At 51.0% G+C, this 18,758-nt stretch overlaps 1 protein-coding gene and 1 long non-coding RNA gene across 3 annotated transcripts; one reads left to right on the top strand and one right to left on the bottom strand.

Moving 5' to 3' along the window:
* The first annotated feature begins 5,989 nt into the window (after positions 1-5,989).
* Positions 5,990-13,317, top strand: LOC108583448. Of its 2 annotated transcripts, XR_002519194.2 has the most exons (5): positions 5,990-8,582; positions 8,761-9,003; positions 9,557-9,751; positions 10,974-11,084; positions 13,138-13,317. It is a non-coding gene; the product is annotated as an uncharacterized LOC108583448 (long non-coding RNA). The 2 variants fall into 2 exon arrangements; XR_001898119.3 differs by having other exon boundaries at positions 5,997-9,003; positions 13,138-13,311.
* Positions 9,528-18,422, bottom strand: GDPD3 (glycerophosphodiester phosphodiesterase domain containing 3). The gene is made up of 10 exons (XM_003916745.3): positions 18,129-18,422; positions 17,811-17,853; positions 17,434-17,569; positions 17,299-17,344; positions 17,080-17,198; positions 16,906-16,995; positions 16,162-16,295; positions 13,422-13,481; positions 13,262-13,313; positions 9,528-9,727 (listed from the first exon to the last, which is right to left on the bottom strand). Exons 1-10 carry the CDS (start codon positions 18,265-18,267, stop codon positions 9,590-9,592), a joined length of 957 nt encoding a protein of 318 aa, XP_003916794.1. The 5' UTR covers positions 18,268-18,422; the 3' UTR covers positions 9,528-9,589.
* Positions 18,423-18,758: the final 336 nt, after the last annotated feature.

Here is an 18,758-nt window from a genome sequence, read left to right on the forward strand (position 1 = left end):
CCAGGACAACCCAGTTAAGTCAGATTCTACATCTAAAGATGCCAATGTATAGGATCCCCTAGACCATCTTCCCCTACCTACCCCACCCCAGGCTAATCACTCAGTCCCTCCTCCACATAACCCTGCCCCATGGGCTTTGTGGCCCTACATCCCCATTGAGTAGCCACCGGCACATGTCCTTTCCTCAGGAAAACTTCAGCACAAGATGGAAACAATGCCAGAGGGATATTCAAAACTTTCCTTTTCCCTCTTCCTCAAAGGAGTCTGCCCCAACCCCTTTTCCCTTAAGAGAAGTAGCACTGGGAGGAGGGGGTATTGGTTTTGTAAATGCCCCCTTAACTAGTTCAGAGGTTAGAAATCTGAAAAAGGGGCCGGGCGCGGTGGCTCAAGCCTGTAATCCCAGCACTTTGGGAGGCCGAGACGGGCGGATCACAAGGTCAGGAAATCGAGACCATCCTGGCTAACACGGTGAAACCCCGTCTCTACTAAAAATACAAAAAAATAGCCGGGCGAGGTGGCGGGCACCTGTAGTCCCAGTTACTCGGGAGGCTGAGGCAGGAGAATGGTGTAAACCCGGGAGGCGGAGCTTGCAGTGAGCTGAGATCCGGCCACTGCACTCCAGCCTGGGCGACAGAGCGAGACTCCGTCTCAAAAAAAAAAAAAAAAGAAATCTGAAAAAGGAACTCAAACCATTATCAGATGATCCCTTTGGAGTCACAGATCAAATTGACCAATTTTTAGGGCCACAATAGTATACTTGGGCTGAATTAATGTCCACCTGAGGTATTCTCTTCGCAGAGGTGGAAAGAACCATGATCCACAGGGACGCTATGACCGTCTGGGAATGTGAACACCCTCCTGGTCAAAACATCCCAGCAGCAGAGCAGAAACTCCCAGGCCAGGACCCTCAGTGGGATAGGAGCAATGCAGCCCACTGAGAAAACATGAAAGACCTCAGGGATATGATAATTAAAGGGATTCGGGAATTGGTGCCTGGAACCCAAAATATTTCCTGAGCATTTAATGTACACCAAGAGAAAGATGAAGGGCCCATGGAATTTTTAAACAGACTTAAGGAGCAAATAAGAAAATATTCAGGCTTAGACATAGAGGACCCACTTGGACAAGGGATGTTAAAGCTCTATTTTATCATCAACAGTTGGCCGGACATTAGAAAGAAATTACAAAAGATAGGAAATTGGCAAGACTGCTCCATAGAGGAACTTTTAATTAGGAGATGCCCAGGCTGGGCGCGGTGGCTCATGCCTGTAATCCCAGCACTTTGGGAAGCCGAGGGGGGCGGATTACGAGGTCAGGAGATCGAGACCATCCTGGCTAACACGATGAAACGCCATCTCTACTAAAAATACAAAAAAAATTAGCTGGGCGTGGTGGCAGGCGCCTGTAGTCCCAACTACTAGGGAGGCTGAGGCAGGAGAATGGCGTGAACTTGGGAGGCGGAGCTTGCAATGAGCCAAGATTGCGCCCATCAAACGTCATGACCATCTCAAAAAAAAAAAAAAAAAAAAAAAAAAAAAAGAGATGCACAAGGCCAGGCATGGTGGCTCACTCCTGCAATCCCCAGCACTTTGGGAGGCTGAGGGCAGATCACGAGGTCAGGAGATCGAGACCATCCTGGCTAACATGGTGAACCCTCGCCTCTCTACTAAAAAAAAATACTAAAAATTAGCCAAGGTGGTGGTGGGCTACTGTAGTCCCAGGTACTCAGGAGGCTGGAGGCAGGAGAATGGCGCAGCACCCGCAGGCAGAGCTTGCAGTGAGTCGAAAACGCGCCACTGCACCCAGCCTGGGAGACAGAGCTGCAGACTCTGTCTCAAAAAAAAAAAAAAAAAGAAAAAAGAAAAAAAAAGAGAGAGAAGCCCCAAAATTATATGTATGAATGGATGAAATAGATGAAAAAAGCAGAAACAAAAGGCAAAAAACTATACGTCCGTTTTACAACAGGGAACTCTACAACAGGAAACCCAGGAAAATGAACTTATAAACCCTCTAGCAACGGCCAGAGACCTCTACACAGGAAGTAAAAGGATGAAACCTGAGAGTCACAGAGCAGCCAGGGAAGAGGGAAGATAGATGTTTCAGGTGTGGAAAGCCAGGACATTTTAAAAGGAGTCTGAAAAAGGAGAGGAAAAAGGGGAAGTTCTTCCACCATGGCATTTGAAGAAGAATAGGGGGATCTGCTGGCCTTGCATCTTTCATCTCGAGTCCTACCTCAGGAGCCCTTTGATAAATCTGGACGGTGGAACCTAAATCAGAGTTAATCATTTTCTTTTTTTTTTTTTTTTTTTTTTTGAGACAGAGCTCACCCTGTCAGACTGGGAGTGCAGTGCTGACCAAGGCTCACTGCAAAGCCCTCTCCTGGGTTCACGCCATTCTCCTGCCTCAGCCTGGCCAGTAACTGGGACTACAGGTGCCCCAGCACGCCCCAGCTATTTTTCATTTTTAGTAGAGACATGTTTCACTGTGTTAGCCAGATGGTCTCGATTGACCTTGTGATCCACCCGCCTGTGCTGGGATTACAGCGGAGCCACCACTTCCAGAGTTCATCATTTCGTAGTGAATCTGGAGAGGGGCTCGGCTTCCTCCCTATGTTTTCTTTTCCTTCAGCTTAGCATGTCTGTAGAAGAGCTTTCTACTGGGTCTCTCAGTGTGTTGCAGGAGGGATTCAGGGCAAAATTTTAGAGGAAACAGGTTAAACATGAGAACAGCCGCCACCACAAAGTTCTTGTTAATCCCCAAAGTGGAACTAATTTGTTAGGAAGAGACTTAATGTTACGATTAGGTATAGGCCTATATGTTAATCAGGGTTCCTCACTTCCCTTAAACCTACCGCCCCAGAAGAGAGCCGTAATGCATCTGACATATGGTTAAAGAAAGAAAATTGAGGAAACTACAGGTCCAATCCATGTGAAAATAAAAAATTCCCTTGGTGGATGTGGTGGTCACGCCTGCAATCACAGCACTTTGGGAGGCTGAGGCAGGTGATCACCTGAGGTCAGGAGTTTGAGACCAGCCTGGCCAACATGGTGAAACTCCATCTCTACTAAAAATATCAAAAACTTAGCCAGATGTGGTGGCATGACCTGTAGTCCTAGCTACTCAGGAGGCTGAGGCAGAAGAATTGCTTGAACCGGGAGGCTACGGAGGCTGCAGTGAGCTAAGATCACACCATTGCACTCCAGCCTGGGTGACAAGAGTGAGACTCTGTCTTTAAAAAAAAAAATTCCCGAAATGTATGAGGGAAACAATACCTCATTCCCTTAGAAGGAAACGGCTGGTCAAGGCCGTGGCTCAAGCCTGTAATCCCAGCACTTTTGGGAGGCCGGTGACGCTGATTCCTCAGGAGGCCAACAGAGATCGAGACCATCCTGGCTAACACGGTGAAACCCCGCCTCTACTAAAAAAAAATACAAAAAATTAAAGGCCGGGCGAGGTATGGCCGGTAGTCCCAGCTACCGGGAGGCTGGGAGGCAGGAGAATGGCGTGAACCCGGGAGGCATGGAGCTTGCAGTGAGCATCCGGCCACTGCACTCCAGCTCAGATAGAGCCGAGACCCGCTTCAAAAAAAAAAAAGAAGCTTAGAATGGCTCTAAACCTGTAATTGAGGGCCTCGGCCCATGACGGACTCCTGAACCCTGTATATCCCCTTTATAACACTCCAATACTGTCTGTAAGAGTCACATGTCATACCGGGCTAGTAGAAGACTCCTGGGCTATTAATCAAACAGCTCAAACTACTCCCTGCACTGCTGCCCCAACCCTGCACCACATCAGCAAAATCCCACGATCACCAACGGTTCACAATGATAGATTTGAAAGATGCTGGCTGGGCGCCAGTGGCTCACACCTGTAATCCTAGCTTTGGGAGACTGAGGGCAGATTGCCTGAGCTCAGGAGTGCCTAGGACCAGCCTGGGCAACATGGTGAATGAAACCCCACTTAAAAGGCCGGGCTGTGGCTCAAGCCTGTAATCCCAGCACTTTGGGAGGCCGAGACGGGCGGATCACGAGGTCAGGAGATCGAGACCATCCTGGCTAACAAGGTGAAAACCCTGGCTCTACTAAAAAAAATACAAAACTAGCCGGGCGGGCGGGCGGGCGCCTGTGGCTCCAGCTACTCGAGGCTGAGGCAGGAGAATGGCTGAACCCGAGGCGGAGCTTGCAGTGAGCTGAGATCCGCCACCGACTCCAGCCTGGGCGACAGAGCCAGACTCAGTCTCCAAAAAAAAAAAAAAAATTAGCCAGGCACGGCAGCATGCGCCTGTAATCCCAGCTACTCAGGAGGCTGAGGCAGGAGAATTGCTTGAACCTGGGAGGCGGAGGTTATAGTGAGCAGGGATTGTGCCACTGCACTCCAGCCTGGTGATAGAGGCAGGCTCCGTCTCAAAAATTAACATAAAATGGCCGGGCGCGGTGGCTCAAGCCTGTAATCCCAGCACTTTGGGAGGCCGAGACGGGCGGATCACGAGGTCAGGAGATCGAGACCATCCTGGCTAACACGGTGAAACCCCGTCTCTACTGAAAATACAAAAAAACTAGCCGGGGGAGGTGGCGGGCGCCTGTAGTCCCAGCTGCTCGGGAGGCTGAGGCAGGAGAATTGCGCGAACCCGGGAGGCGGAGCTTGCAGTGAGCGGAGATCTGGCCACTGCACTCCAGCCTGGGCGACAGAGCGAGACTCCGTCTCAAAAAAAAAAAAAAAAAAAAAAAGTTAAAATAAAATAAAGTAAAATAAAATAATATAATATAAAATAAAATAAAAATAAAAAAAGAAAGGTGCTTTTTGGGCTTGCCCTTTAGCAGAAGACAGCCGGGACATGTTTGCTTTTGAGTGGGAGGACCCTCACTTAGGTAGAAAACAGCAGTACCAGTGGACAGTCCTACCCCAGGAGTTTACAGACTCCCCAAATCTATTTGGTCAAATTTTAGAACAAGTCCTAGAAATCTTTTCCCTTCGTTCATCCATATGCCTACTCAAATATGCAGATGACCTGCTCATTTCAGGAAATAGCAAGGACCACATAACCACAATTCCAATTAACTTCCTGAATTTCCTAAGGGAACAAGGGTTACAGGTCTCAAGGAGTAAAATTCAGTTTGTAGAACCTGAGGTAAAATATCTAGGACACCTCATCAGTAAAGGCAAACGGAAAATAGTACCTGAACGAATTGAAGGTGTCACATCTCTACCTTTGCCTAAACAAAGCAGGAACTTAGAAAATTCTTGGGATTAGTTGGATACTGTCATCTATGGATTGACTCTTATGCCCGAAAATTAAAACCTCTATATCAAAAACTCACCCAAGAAGGACCAGACCCCCTTCGTTGGACCCCATCAGAAGTCCAACAAGTAGAAGAGTTAAAACACCTACTTGTAACTGCCCCCGTTCTAGCTTTGCCCTCCTTAGCCATTCCACCTTTTCGTCAGTGTAAACAAGGGGGTGGCTTTAGGGGTACTCACCCAAAGACACAGAGGCCAGCGGCAGCCCATAGCCTTCCTGTCCAAAGTTCTTGACCCAGTAACCCGCGGATGGCCCCAGTGTGCCTAATCCATAGCAGCAACTGCCTTGCTAGTGGAAGAAAGCAGGAAAATGACCTTTGGGGGAAGCCTCTTTGTATGCACCCCCCATCAAGTTAGGACCATTCTTAATCAGAAGGCAGGAAGATGGCTCACTGACTCAACAATTTGCAAATATGAAGCTGTCGGGTGGGCGCGGTGGCTCACACCTGTAATCCCAGCATTTTAGGAGGCTGAGGCGGACAGATCACAAGGTCAGGAGTTCGAGACCAGACTGCCCAGCATGGTGAAACCCTGTCGCTGCTAAAAATACAAAAAATTAGCCAGGCATGATGGCGCACGCCTGTAATCCCAGCTATTTGGGAGGCTGAGGCTGGAGAATTGCTTGAACCCCGGAGGCAAAGGTTGCAGTGAGCTGAGATCAGCTACTGTACTTCAGCCTGGGCAACAGAACGAGACTCCATCCCCCCTCTCAAAAAAAAAAAAAATTGAGGCTATCTTATTAGAGAGGGATGATTTAACATTGACCACTGATAATTCGCTCAACTCTGATGCTTTCCTAATGGGAAATCCGAACCGGGAGGAACCTGAGCATAAATGTTTAGATCTGATCAGTTATCAAACTAGAGTCAAACTGGATCTAAGCAAGACCGTATTCCAAACCGGGCGTCACCTCTTTAGAGACGGCTCCTCCCAGGTAATCGAAGGAAGGAGGCATAACGGGTGCTCTGTAGTTGACGGGGAAACCATCATGGAGGTAGAGTCAGGGAGACAGCCCAATAACTGGTTCACTCAAACATGTGAACTCTTTGCATTAAATCAGGCCTTAACATCTTTTCTAAATCAGGAAGGAACTATTTACACTGATGCCAAGTATGCTTTCGGAGTAGTCTATACCCTTGGAAAGATCTGGACTGAACGAAGCTTCATTAATAGTAAAGGCCAGGACCTTGTCCATAAAGAATTGATTATACAAATACTAGAAAATCTTCAACTGCCAGAAGAAATAGTGGTGGTCTATGTGCCAGGACACCAGAAAAACCCATCCTTTGAAAGTCAGGGAAATAACCTCACAGATCAAGTAGCCAAGCAAGCTTCCTCTTCTCGAGAGGCGCCCATTTTCCATCTGACCCCTTGCCTTCCCCTCCAGTCGCAATCCCCATCTTCTCCAACGCAGACCAAGAAAAGTTAAAAACAATAGGAGCTAAGGAAAGCTCCGAGGGAAGGTGGGTATTACCAGACGGGAGGGAAATGCTGTCTAAACCTCTTATGAGGGAAATATTGTCACAGCTTCATCAAGGAACTCACTGGGGTCACCAAGCTATGTGTGACACAGTCCTCAAAGCCTGTGGGTATATAGGAATCTATACCCTCACTAGGCAGGTGGCGGATAGTTGCCTAGTGTGCAAAAAAACTAATAAACCCAAAGGAAACAGCCTCCACTTTATCAAGGGAACCACCCCTATAATTGCCAATCCAACCAGTGCAACCCAGTACTTACCTCTATTACTACCCCTACCTCCACCGACCCTAACTCCTCTCTAGGTTGCTTCTATGGCTTAGGAGCCGATGTTACTGGAAGGGACCCTATAGGCTTCTTTGAAATATGTTTTGTTCACCCTTCTCTACCTCCTACCGTTTCCCCTTCTCCAAGCCCACCAAATCAAACCATTCCTCACCTCTTACCCAATGACAAAACCAAAGTAGCTATAGTAGAAGTCAAGGACTTAAAGCAAACCCTAGCCATTGAGACCTGGTATCAAGATACAAATGCCTGGCTGGAATGGATTAAATATTCTGTTCGCACCCTGAATAAAAGCGACTGTTACGCTTGTGCAGCAGGCAGGCCAGAAACCCAGATTGTCCCCTTTCCACTCAGATGGGCCAACCAACCAGGCATGGACTGTATGGTAGCTCTCTTCCAGCACCACGGCCTGGGGAAACAAGATGTGCACCACTCTTTCACTACATTTCCCAAAGATCAGGAGCCCTGTGGGTCAGCCCCTAAGGACCATTCGACTTTCAGCTCTCAATGCCAATTTTACCTTGTGTCTCTCACGACAGGGGGACAAATTGACACTCCTTGGAAATCTAATGGGAGTCTAAACCTTTTCAAGAGCTAACCAATCAGTCGGCTCTTGTCTATCCCTGAGCAGACGTATGGTGGTTTTGTGGAGGACTGTTACCAGGTACACTGCCAGGCAACTGGACTGGCACTTTTGCTCTAATCCAATTGGCCATCCCTTTCACCTTGGCATTTCATCAACCAGACAGGAAGCAAGTAACCCGAAGAAAAAGAGAAACCCCTCACGGGTCCTTTGACCCCCATGTTTACGTAGACAGTAGCAGGGTCCCACGGGAGTTACCAAGTGAATTTAAAGGTCGAAACCAAATAGCCGCTGAGTTCCAGTCTGTTTTGTTCTGGTGGTCTGCTATAAATAAAAATGTAGACTGGATATATACTACCATGAGTAGCGATTCATCAATTATACCAGGGATGCCATCAAGGGAATAGCTGAACAATTAGGCCCCACCAGCCAGATGGCGTGGGAAAATAGGCTAGCCCTTGACATGATATTGGCAGAAAAAGGCAGAGTCTGTGTCATGATCTGAGTCCAATGTTGTACTTTTATCCCTAATAATACAGCTGCCTATGGGACCATCACAAAAGCTTTACGAGGCCTTACCACCCTGGCAAATGAATTAGCCGAAAATTCTGGAATAGATAACCCTTTTATGGGTCTCATGGAAAAGTGGTTTGGAAAATGGAAAGGACTCCTGGCTTCAATCTTTACCTCTCTTGCAATTGTTACTTGTGGCATCATACCTTGTATGGTGGGTTAACTCAAAGGCTCATAGAAACAGCCCTCCCTAAAGCCCCCCTCGCTTCTCTCCCTTCATACTCAGACAAGCTCTTTCTCCTAGATAATCAAGAACGAAGCCAAATCCTGTTAAAAATTTTTGAAGAGGAAGAAGTATCAAACAGAAGAGAGGAAATTGTTGGGACAGCTAAGCTCTTCAAAGACTCAACTTCCTGGTCATAAGCTGTAAACAGATTCTCCCTGTTTTTCTTCTTTTTCGCCAGTCTACCCTGTTTGGGAAAGTTTAAACCTTAGCCAGGCGGGATGAGCTCAGATTGTGCGGTCCATCCCGAGCCAATGGGGAAAGGACACAGAAAAACAGGAACTTCGTTAGAGTTAAAAACCCCTTCTCTCCTTTGTTTAGGGTGCTCTTGGGATTACAAGTAGCGCAGGCGGCACCGTTCTGAAGTACAGATGCCTTGCTGGGAAATCTTCTGTCTCAGTGCTGGTTTTTCTTGACTACACGGAGCACTTGTTTCCAACACCCCTGTGCTCCAGGCTGGGTTAGGTCTGATCTCGGGGCATGTCTGTTTCAACACGCGTCTGCAGTTCTTAAGCTTGTGTTGCTCACTGCAGTGGGCCTGGCCTGGTCTAGAGGAGGCGCTCAGTAAGTATCCGTGAAATGTGAATGTGTGGTTCATTCAGTGAATATGGCCCTGGGGCTGGAGATGGCAGAGGTGTTCTGGGAGCTTCTGGAGAAGGAGACCTGGGAGGAGAAGGTTGGAATGGCGGAGGCAGCAGAGGGGCTGGGTGAACGCACCTGTCCCACCCAGGCCCATCCTCTGCAGCCCGAGGAGGAAGCTCACAGGGCAAGGCATGAAAGAGGTAAGTCCCCTGCCCTGTGCCTGGGCTGTTGATGGCCTCAGGAAAACGGAACCATTATCTGTCACTGTCAAGTGGCTGGGGGCCAGGACACCTGGGTTGGCCGTGAGGGGACATTCCTGAGGAGAGTGGAGGCCAGGCTGGGGCAGGGTGTGGCAGGACAGAGAGGAATGTAGTGGAACCAGTGGGTCAGGCTTCTGAGGGCCCCAGGCTCCAGTCTCAGGGCTGGCCTGTTCCCTCCTAAGCTGCCATCTTCACATCTTCAGGACCCACTCCTCTACTCCCCACCCTCAGCACAACGATGTGATGTGATGGAAAGGCAAATCTTTATTTTTCAGGAAGAGAAACAGGAGAGCGTGAGGCCTCTGGACTTAGGAGGTCTGGGCGGCCGGTCCACGGTTGTCCAGGTAGTGCCGCAGGGCTGTGGGATAATCCGTCATGACGCCAGTGGCTCCCACGCTGAAGGCTGCTTCAAAATCCGACTCTTCATTAAGGCACCAAAAGACCACCTGAGCAGGGAGGGATCAACTAAGGTCAGGAGCTTGTAGATTCTGAACAATTTTACATCCAGACAGTGGGGACCCACCTCCTCCTCTGTGGAGACTCCCCAGCAGCAGTAGGCTGGAGCTGATTGTTACATTCTCAGGAATTTTGCAAAGTGGTTATTAAACTCAGCCATTATTAAAAATTAAATCATTGCCTGGATACAGGGGCTCACGCCTCTAATCTCAACACTTTGGGACGCCGAGGCAGGAGTTGAGGCCAGGTGTTTAAGATCAGCAAGTGAGACCTCATCTCTACAAAATACTTTTTAAAAATTAGCCTGGTGTGGTGGTGTGCGCCTGTGCTACCAGCTACTTGGAAGACTGAGGTGAAAGAATTGCTTGAGCCCAGGACTCTGAGGCTACAGTGAGCTATGGTTGCGCCACTGTACTCCAGCCTGGGTGACAGAACAAGACCTCGTCTCAAAAACATAAATAAATAAATTATATAAACTGACAATTAAATAGTGTTTTTTTGTTTGTTTGTTTGTTTTGTTTTTGAGAAGGAGTCTTACTCTGTCACCCAAGCTGGAGTGCAGTGGCTCAAACTTGGCTCACTGCAAGCTCCACCTCCCGGGTTCACGCCATTCTTCTGTCTCAGCCTCCCAAATAGCTGGGACTATAGACACCCACCACCACACCTGGCTAATTTTTGTATTTTTAGTAGAGATGGGGTTTCACCGTGTTAGCCAGGATGGTCTCGATCTCCTGACCTCGTCATCCACCTGCTTCAGCCTCCCAAAGTGCTGGGATTACAGGTGTGAGCCACCGTGCCTGGCCCTAAATAAATTATTAAAACAACAGCGGCCAGGCATGGTGGCTCATGCCTGTAATCCCAGCACTTTGGGAGGCTGAGGCAGGCGGGTCAACTAAGGTCAGGAGTTCGAGACCAGCCTGGCCAACATGGTGAAACCCCATCTCTACTAAAAATACAAAAATTAGCTGGGCGTGGTGGTGGACGCCTGTAATCTCAGCTACTCAGGAGGCCAGGGCAGGAGAATCGCTTGAACTCAGGAGGTGGAGGTTGCAGTGAGCCGAGATCGTGCCATTGTACTCTAGCCTGGGCAACAGAGCAAGATTCTGTCTCAAAACAAACAAACAAACAAACAAAAAAACCACCAACAACAAAAAACCCAAAACAAACAAAAAACCAGCAATAAATACTCAAAGCATATTTCTTCCTAATCAATTTCCTATTACTGTGTCCTTGAAGTGATTAAGTCTGCTGAGGCTGTGAGATGGAACTACATGATGGGGTGCCAACAGGCATCTCCTCCCATTCTGCATTTGGTGGCTTCACGTCGGCAGCCTGAAACTGGCCAAGGTAGGAGTATTTAAACCAGGAAAATTAATGTTCAAATCAGGGCTTTCATTTGTTCCTCTCTGAGAGCTGGTTGTTGACCACTTACCAGCACCACCCTCTCCCAGCGCCCCCGTTCCACCGCCACCTGCCCCAGCTCCTGCAGCTCTGCCTCTTCCCTGCTTGTTCTAGTGGGCACTGAGGTAGGTGGAGATGGGAATTTTTTATTTTATTAAAAATACAGACGAGACGTGGTCTCTCTGTATTGCCAACACTGGAGTGCAGCGGTGTAATCACAGCCCACTGCAGCCTTGACCTCCTGGGCTCAAGCGATCCTCTCACCTCAGCCTCCTAACTAGCTGGGACTACAGGCATGTACCACCATGCCCAGTTAATATTTTATTTATTTATTTGTTTTTGAGACAGTTTTGCTCTGTCGCCTACGCTGGAGTGCAGTGGCATGATCTCGGTTCACTGCAACCTCCAGCTCCTGGGTTCAAGCGATTCTTGTGCTTCAGCCTCTCAAGTAGAGCTGGGATTACAGGCTCCTGCCATCATACCTGGTTAACATTTACATTTTTAGTAGATATGAGGTTTGACCATGTTGGCCAGGGTGGTCTCGAACTCCTGACCTTAGTTGATCCGCTGGCCTCGGCCTCCCAAAGTGCTGGGATTGCAGGCATGAGCCACCGCACCCGGCCTCTGCATTTTTCTTTCATTTCCCTTTTCCTTTCCTTTTTCCCTCCCTCTCCTTCTCTCTCTCCCTCTCTCTGGCTCTTTGCACTCTCTCCTCTCTGTCTTTTTTTTTTTTTTTTTTGAGACGGAGTCTCGCGCTGTGTCACCCAGGCTGGAGTGCAGTGGCGTGATCTCGGCTCACTGCAAGCTCCGCCTCCCAGGTTCACGCCATTCTCCTGCCTCAGCCTCCGAGTAGCTGGGACTACAGGCGCCCGCCACCATGCCTGGCTAGTTTTTTGTATTTTTAGTAGAGACGGGGTTTCACCATGTTAGCCAGGATGGTCTCGATCTCCTGACCTCGTGATCCACCCGCCTTGGCCTCCCAAAGTGCTGGGATTACAGGCTTGAGCCACCGCGCCCGGCCTTCTCCTCTCTGTCTTTTGAGACAGTCTGGCTATCTCTCCCAGGCTGGAGTGTGGAGTGCAGAGGCATGATTCTGATTATAGCTCACTGCAGCCTCAAAACCCTGTGCTCAGGTGATCCTCCCATCTCAGCCTCCTGAGTGGCTGGGACTACAGGTGCAAACAACTGTGCTTGGCTAATTTTTAAATTTTTTGTAGAGACGAGGGTCTCGGTATGTTGCCCAGGCTGGTCTTAAACTCCTGGGCTCAAGTGATCCTCCCACCTTGGCCTCTCAAAGTGATGGGACTACAGGTGGGAGCCACCGTGCCCAGCCTCTGCCTACGGCATTTCTTCCCTGTACCCTTGATGGGAAGCTCCCACCCCTAGTACCACAGTGCCTGGAACATTCTCAAGGATCGTTTACTAATTAAATGATCTGGTTGAAGCCAATGCTAAGGGGACAGGGGTCAGACTGGGCCTGGTTTCTCCCATCTCTCATCTTTCCCCAGCCCCTCTCATCAGGGATCATGATACATCATTGTCGTCATCATAATGGCTAACATTTATCAAGCCCTTAATAAGTACTAGTTACATATCCATATGTTGGCAATGTCAGGTTAGGGAAACATGTGTGTAACCAGGTGCAGTGGCTCACACCTGTAATCCCAGCACTTTGGGAGGCTGAGGCAGGCGGCTCACTTGAGGCCAGGAGCTCTAGACCAGCCTGGTCAACATGGTGAAACCCTATCTCTACTAAAAACACAAAAATTAGCTAAGCGTGGTGGCAGGCACCTGTAGTCCCAGCTACTCGGGAGGTTGAAGCAGGAGTATCGCTTGAACCCGGGAGGCGGAGGTTGCAGTGAGCTGAGATTGCATCACTGCACTCCAGCCTGGGCAACAAAGCAAGACTCTTGTCACAAAAAAAAAAAAAAAAGGAAGAAGAAAATTGTGTGTGTGTGTGTGTATCCAGAGAGTTAAATATACCATTTTCCCATTTTAGGGATGAAGAAACTGAGACTCAGGTGAGGTCACCTGCCAGAATGATGCAGCTAGTTGGCAGCAGAGCGGGACCGGAACCCTGCTGCCAAGTCTGTATACAGTGGGAGTGGCGGTCAAGGCCTCACCTGCACCCCTCGCTCCTCCAAGTGTCGGATCAGACTCTTCCTCATGATCAGCCTGGGGGTGGGGTGGGGACATGGGAGGCGATGATGAGAGGGGACCCGGGAGACGGGCAGCAGTAGGTCTCTATGGGGACACTCCACCCAGCTGTCTTGCCCACCTCACCATTTTGAAACCACAGCTGACAGCTGGTTCAGGCAAGAGCAGGAAAACGGGAAATAGGTCCTGCAGAGAGAAGGAAGTGGGGGTTAGCCCCTAGGGTCTCCCCTGTCCCAGAGGTGGGGCAGGGTGGTAGTACCCCCCCAACCAGGGTAGTGCTGCCCTCCAACCCCCCAGAATCCCCCAGAATAACCTTTGTAGTTGCCCCAGTGAACAATTCACCGATTGTTCAGAGAGCCTACTCTGACAACCACGCTTTGAAGGTGTGGCCCTTTAGCCACCATTCAACAGATAAGGAGTCTGGGCCTTAGAGAACTGAAAGGACTTGCCAGGCCCAAAGCAGAGCAGTGGTGGGGCTGGGGCCAGGACCTGGTTTGGTTCCAAAGCTGGACACTCAGGCTGGAGGTCCTCCTGGTTGGGCCTGGCCAGTTTCTTATTTATTTATCTTATTATTAATGTAAATAAAATTTTTTTGTAGAGACATGTCTATGTTGCCCAGACTGGTCTTGAACTCCTGGACTCAAGCAATCCTCCCGCTTTAGCCTCCCAAAGTGCCAGGATAATAAGCGTGAGCCGGCCAAGTGCAGTGGCTCACACCTGTAATCCAAGCACTTTGAGAGGCTGAGGCGGGAGGAGACCAGAGTGGCCAACATGGCGAAACCCCATCTCTACTAAAAATACAAAAATTAGCCGGGTGTGGTGGCACGCCTGTAATCCCAGCCACTTGGGAGGCTGAGGCAGGAGATTTGCTTGAACCCAGGAGGTGGAGGTTTCAGTGAGCCGAGATCGCACTACTGCACTCCAGCCTGGGCCACAGAGCGAGACTCCTTCTCAAAAACAAAAACAAAAACCTTGTGAGCCACTGTGCCCACTGGCCAGCTTCTTGAGACCAGACAGCACTTAGTGGGACGGCCCCTAATTATCCCACTCCAGGGGTGACTTTAGAGGCCCTTTATAGTGTACTAGGGCAGGCTTTGGAGTCAGACCCAGGGAAAACCTAAGCTCTGGACTTCCAGCTGTGTGTCCTTGGGCAAATCACAGAACCTCTCTGGGCCTCAGATTCTCCAGGGTACCATGGGAGTCATGATTCCTATACCTCCTGGGGGTGCTGCAAGGTAAAAGTCAACCCAAAAGATGTGAAAACACTTTATAAATCTTGTATAAGCCCGGGCGTGGTGGCTCATGCCTGTAATCCCAGCACTTTGGGAGCCCGAGGCAGGCAGATCACGAGGTCAGGAGATTGAGACCATCCTGGCTAATATGGTGAAACCCCGTCTCTACTAAAAATACAAACAAATTATCCGGGCGTGGTGGCAGGTGCCCGTATCCCAGCTACTCTGGAGGCTGAGGCAGGAGAATGGCATGAACCCGGGAGGTGGAGCTTGCAGTGAGCCGAGATCGCGCCACTGCACTGCAGCCTCGGTGACAGAGCGAGACTCCTTCTCAAAAAAAAAAAAAAAAAAATCCTGTATAAAAAGGTGGTACACAAATATTGAATGATCTCTTTGTAGCAAGGGATTGTGGGGGCTGAGTGGGACTTCCTTCTGGACAACAGAGGGGAGCAGAGAGCTCTGGGACTACCACAGAGAAGCTGTCAGAAAGCAAAGGGAGGCCGGGCGCGGTGGCTCAAGCCTGTAATCCCAGCACTTTGGGAGGCCGAGACGGTCGGATCACGAGGTCAGGAGATCGAGACCATCCTGGCTAACACGGTGAAACCCCGTCTCTACTAAAAAATACAAAAAACTAGCCGGGCGAGGTGGCGGCGCCTGTAGTCCCAGCTACTCGGGAGGCTGAGGCAGGAGAATGGCGTAAACCCGGGAGGCGGAGCTTGCAGTGAGCTGAGATCCGGCCACTGCACTCCAGCCCGGGCGACAGAGCAAGACTCCGTCTCAAAAAAAAAAAAAAAAAAAAAAAAAAAAAAAAAAAAAGAAAGCAAAGGGAGACCGGGCCTGGGGGCTCAGGTCTATAATCCCAGCACTTTGGGAGACCAAGGCGGGAGGCTCGCTTGAGCTGAGGAGTTCAAGAGCAGCCTGGGCAACATAGTGAGACCTTGTCTCTACAAATAATTTAACAATTAGCCAGGTGCAGTGATGCAAGCCTATACTCCCAGCTACTCAGGAGGCTGAGGCAGGAGGATCTCCTGAGCCCAGGAGATCAAGGCTGCAGTGAGTCCTGATCTGGCCACTGCATTCCAGCCTGAGCAAGACTGTCTCCAAAAAAAAAAAAAAAAAATTAAAGCAAAGGGAGGGACCAGGCTTAAGTGCCAGGGAAGTATCCAAATTCGTGATCCTTTCCCCAGATGTTACTTTGTTAACCCCTGCCTTCCTGCAGAACACTGACTTGCCTTTTCCTGCTGAGGGTCTGAGACAGCCGTGACAGCTGTGCTTTAATTAATGAACAAATGTCTTCCCAGCCAGACTGTAAGCTCACCGAGGACCTCCCCCCACCCTCATTGGTCTTATTTACACATTATAACTTCATCTGGGACAGAGTAGATGTTCAATAAAATATGCTAGATGGACTGAGATGGATAAATGAGCCCTCCTAAAACTCCACATTTGCACAGAATTTCAGGGTGTTCACAGTTCCCTTAGTATTCATGAATGCTGGGTAAGAACCACTGTCCTTAAAGGACCTTGGGGGGTTATCTCTGAGGGGAGCCGGGGAGCTGGGAAGATCCGGGCTCCTTCTCCACGGGGACCCTAAGCAGTGGAGCGTTTTTGTGAGGTCCGCCCCCCACTAGTACCTGTTGATGATGTTGGGCAGGAAGCAGAAGAAGAACTTCTCAGGGATTGGGATGAAGGGCAGCAGCCCCAGGTAGTAGGAAAGCAGCACCCAGAATCCTCGGCTTATCGTGAAGGACAGGGGCATCTCGGGGTTCTGGGGAGGCAAGGAGAGATGAGAGAAAGAATCTGTCTGCTCTGGGGAAGCAGAGAGGAGGCATGAGCTGCAGGGGAGCTGTGGTGGGCATTCCAGAGGCCCTACTACCTGCGGGATCCAAGTCACATCCTGGGGCTGGGTGTGGTGACTCACGCCTGTAACCTCAGCACTTTGGGTGGTTGAGGCGGGTGGATCACCTTAGATCAGGAGTTCAAGACCAGCCTGGCTAACATGGTGAAACCCCATCTCTACTAAAAATACAAAAATTAGCTGGGTGTGGTGGTGAGTGCCTGTAATCCCAGCTACTTGGGAGGCTGAGGCACGAGAATCGCTTGAACCCGGGAGGCAGAGGTTGCAGTGAGCCGAGGTCGCACCACTGCACTGCAGCCTGGGCGACAGAGCGAGACTATGTCTCAAAAAAGAAAAAAACCGGAAGTCACGTCTTGGCCCTGCGTTTGAGGCCTGAGTTCACACCCTTTTCATCGCCACCGCCACACCACTGGAAACTCTCCCAGACCCCTCTAGCTTGGGTCCCCATGCTGGGTGGGCTCCAGCTCCCAGGAGGAGGGGCCCCTGGAGGACGAAGGGAATCGGGTGCGGGGGAACTCACGGCAGCCTTGCATTTCTTCATGACCGAGCGGTTCTCCGAGGCCCAGATGGTGATTTCATTACGGTCATAGCGTCTCACCAAGTCTGCTATCTGGGAGGAGGAGAAGGAGGTGATAGAATAACCAGGCCTCTCTCCCGCCCCCGGTGGCCGCCCTAGCCCTGCCTGCAGCACCACCTCACAGATGAGCTCTTCATTATTCCCTTTGATCTCCACACTCATGGGTGTCCTTGGAAACCTCTGGAACAGGTCCTCCAGACGAACCATGCGCCGGTCTGACCCGTGAGCAAAGTGGCCTGGGGGTGGTGTGGGAAGAGGGGTCAGAGAGGAAAGCCAAAGCAGGGGTCCAGGGAAGGCGGGCATGGCCCAGGCAGGGCTTGAAGCCCTTGCTCTCACCTGGAGAGAAGTAAACCTCCAGCTCCTCCTTGTAGAGGGGCAGGTCCTGGGGAGGACAGGAAGGATGTCACTAGAGGCCTGCATTGGGCATGGCGACTCTCAGGGTGGGGGTTGGGGTGTCAGGGCAGGGCCCACCTCGAAGTCCAGGCTGCCCACATCCCTGTTCAGGCCCGACTGGCGGTACAGGTTCTCATCATGTGACACCACCACCACTTTGTCTCGTGTCAGCTGACAGTCGAGCTCCAGGAGGTCTGAGCGCTGGGCCATGGAGCTGTGGGGGCGAAGGTTAGCTGAGGGGCGGCGGGGGGTTGGGGGGCAGGGGACTGGGATGATGGACATGGTGGTGGGGAGGTGGCGGGGAATGTGAGAGCAGAGTTCACAGCGGGATGTGCAGGCCACCTCCAGGGGGCGCCAGTCACCCGCTTAGGAAGTGAATGGTGTCCCTTGCTGTGATGCAGTGCACCACCTGCACACCCTCACATGGCAGCCTGGGCAGGGGCAGATACACTCACTTCTCCATGGCCTCCATGGTGCTTTCCAGCAGCTCTCCAGATCCTGTGGGGGACACTGGAGTGGGCCCCTGGGGCTTGGGGTCTAGGGGCCTGGCCCGACCTCATCACCCATGTTCCTTCTCTGGGCTCCATCCTCCCTCTGGCCTTACCTCCCCAGCCAGCCCAGGCTGCACCAGCCTCTTCTTCCTTGTCCACACCCTGCCCTGCCACCTTGCTCTCCTTCTCTCTTGGTCCCTGCCCTGTTTCTAGCACGCGCCCTTGGACCTACCCTTCTCTGCTGTCCACTTTGGCACCTGTTCTCACCCCCACCCGGCTCACCTCCTCGGTGGGCCGCCAGGCGGACGCGGAAGGTGGGAGCCCGGGGCGTGTGCAGCAGGTGAGGCCAGCGCAGGAAGAAGATGGAGAGCATGGCATAGCTGCCCAGGGCGGGAAGGGCATAGTACAGCGAAAGGCTCATGTCTGTACTCCCACAGAAGCTCCTGCAGCCGCACACTCAGCCGTCCGTGGGACTGTGCTGCCTGCCTAGCCGGTGTGGGCCGGCTCTACTACTGGCCACTGCCACGCCCGTGGGACCTGCTGAGCCTGCCGCTGGGCTGGCTTGGAGCCAGGCTGCAGGGTTCGGCTGAAGCCGGGGTAGTATCAGATGAAGCCGGGGTAGTATCAGATGAGGCAAGCAGCCCTGGCCCTCACATCCCCAAGCCCTTCCCAGACCCCAGCAGCCCCCTATCCTGGGCCACATCGGGGGAGTAAAAACCACCCAGGACTGTTAGGACCTCTCCCTCCCACTGGTGCTTGTAGCCAGCGCATCCAACGTGCCTACCCCTTGCAGTTTCAGAGGATCCAGGGATGTGTAGGGTGCTCCTGAATCACCCCCAACCAGTTAGACAGGAAGCCATTAGCGTGGGGACAGGACAGTGACTAAGGGGAAAATTGACCCCCTTCTTTCTA

The sequence above is a fragment of the Papio anubis genome, chromosome 18, assembly GCF_008728515.1.
Source record: "Papio anubis isolate 15944 chromosome 18, Panubis1.0, whole genome shotgun sequence".
In the NCBI taxonomy this organism is placed as follows: Eukaryota; Metazoa; Chordata; class Mammalia; order Primates; family Cercopithecidae; genus Papio; species Papio anubis.

Bases quoted from the DNA above. Each gene is read 5' to 3' on its own strand.
- GDPD3 (XM_003916745.3), bottom strand. From the start codon at position 18,267: ATGAGCCTTTCGCTGTACTATGCCCTTCCCGCCCTGGGCAGCTATGCC. The intron at 17,570-17,810 runs GTGAGTGTATCT...TCGCCCCCACAG, and splicing joins ACCATGGAGGCCATGGAGAA to CTCCATGGCCCAGCGCTCAG. The intron at 13,314-13,421 runs GTGAGGTGGGCA...CCCCACCCCCAG, and splicing joins TCAGCTGTGGTTTCAAAATG to GCTGATCATGAGGAAGAGTC.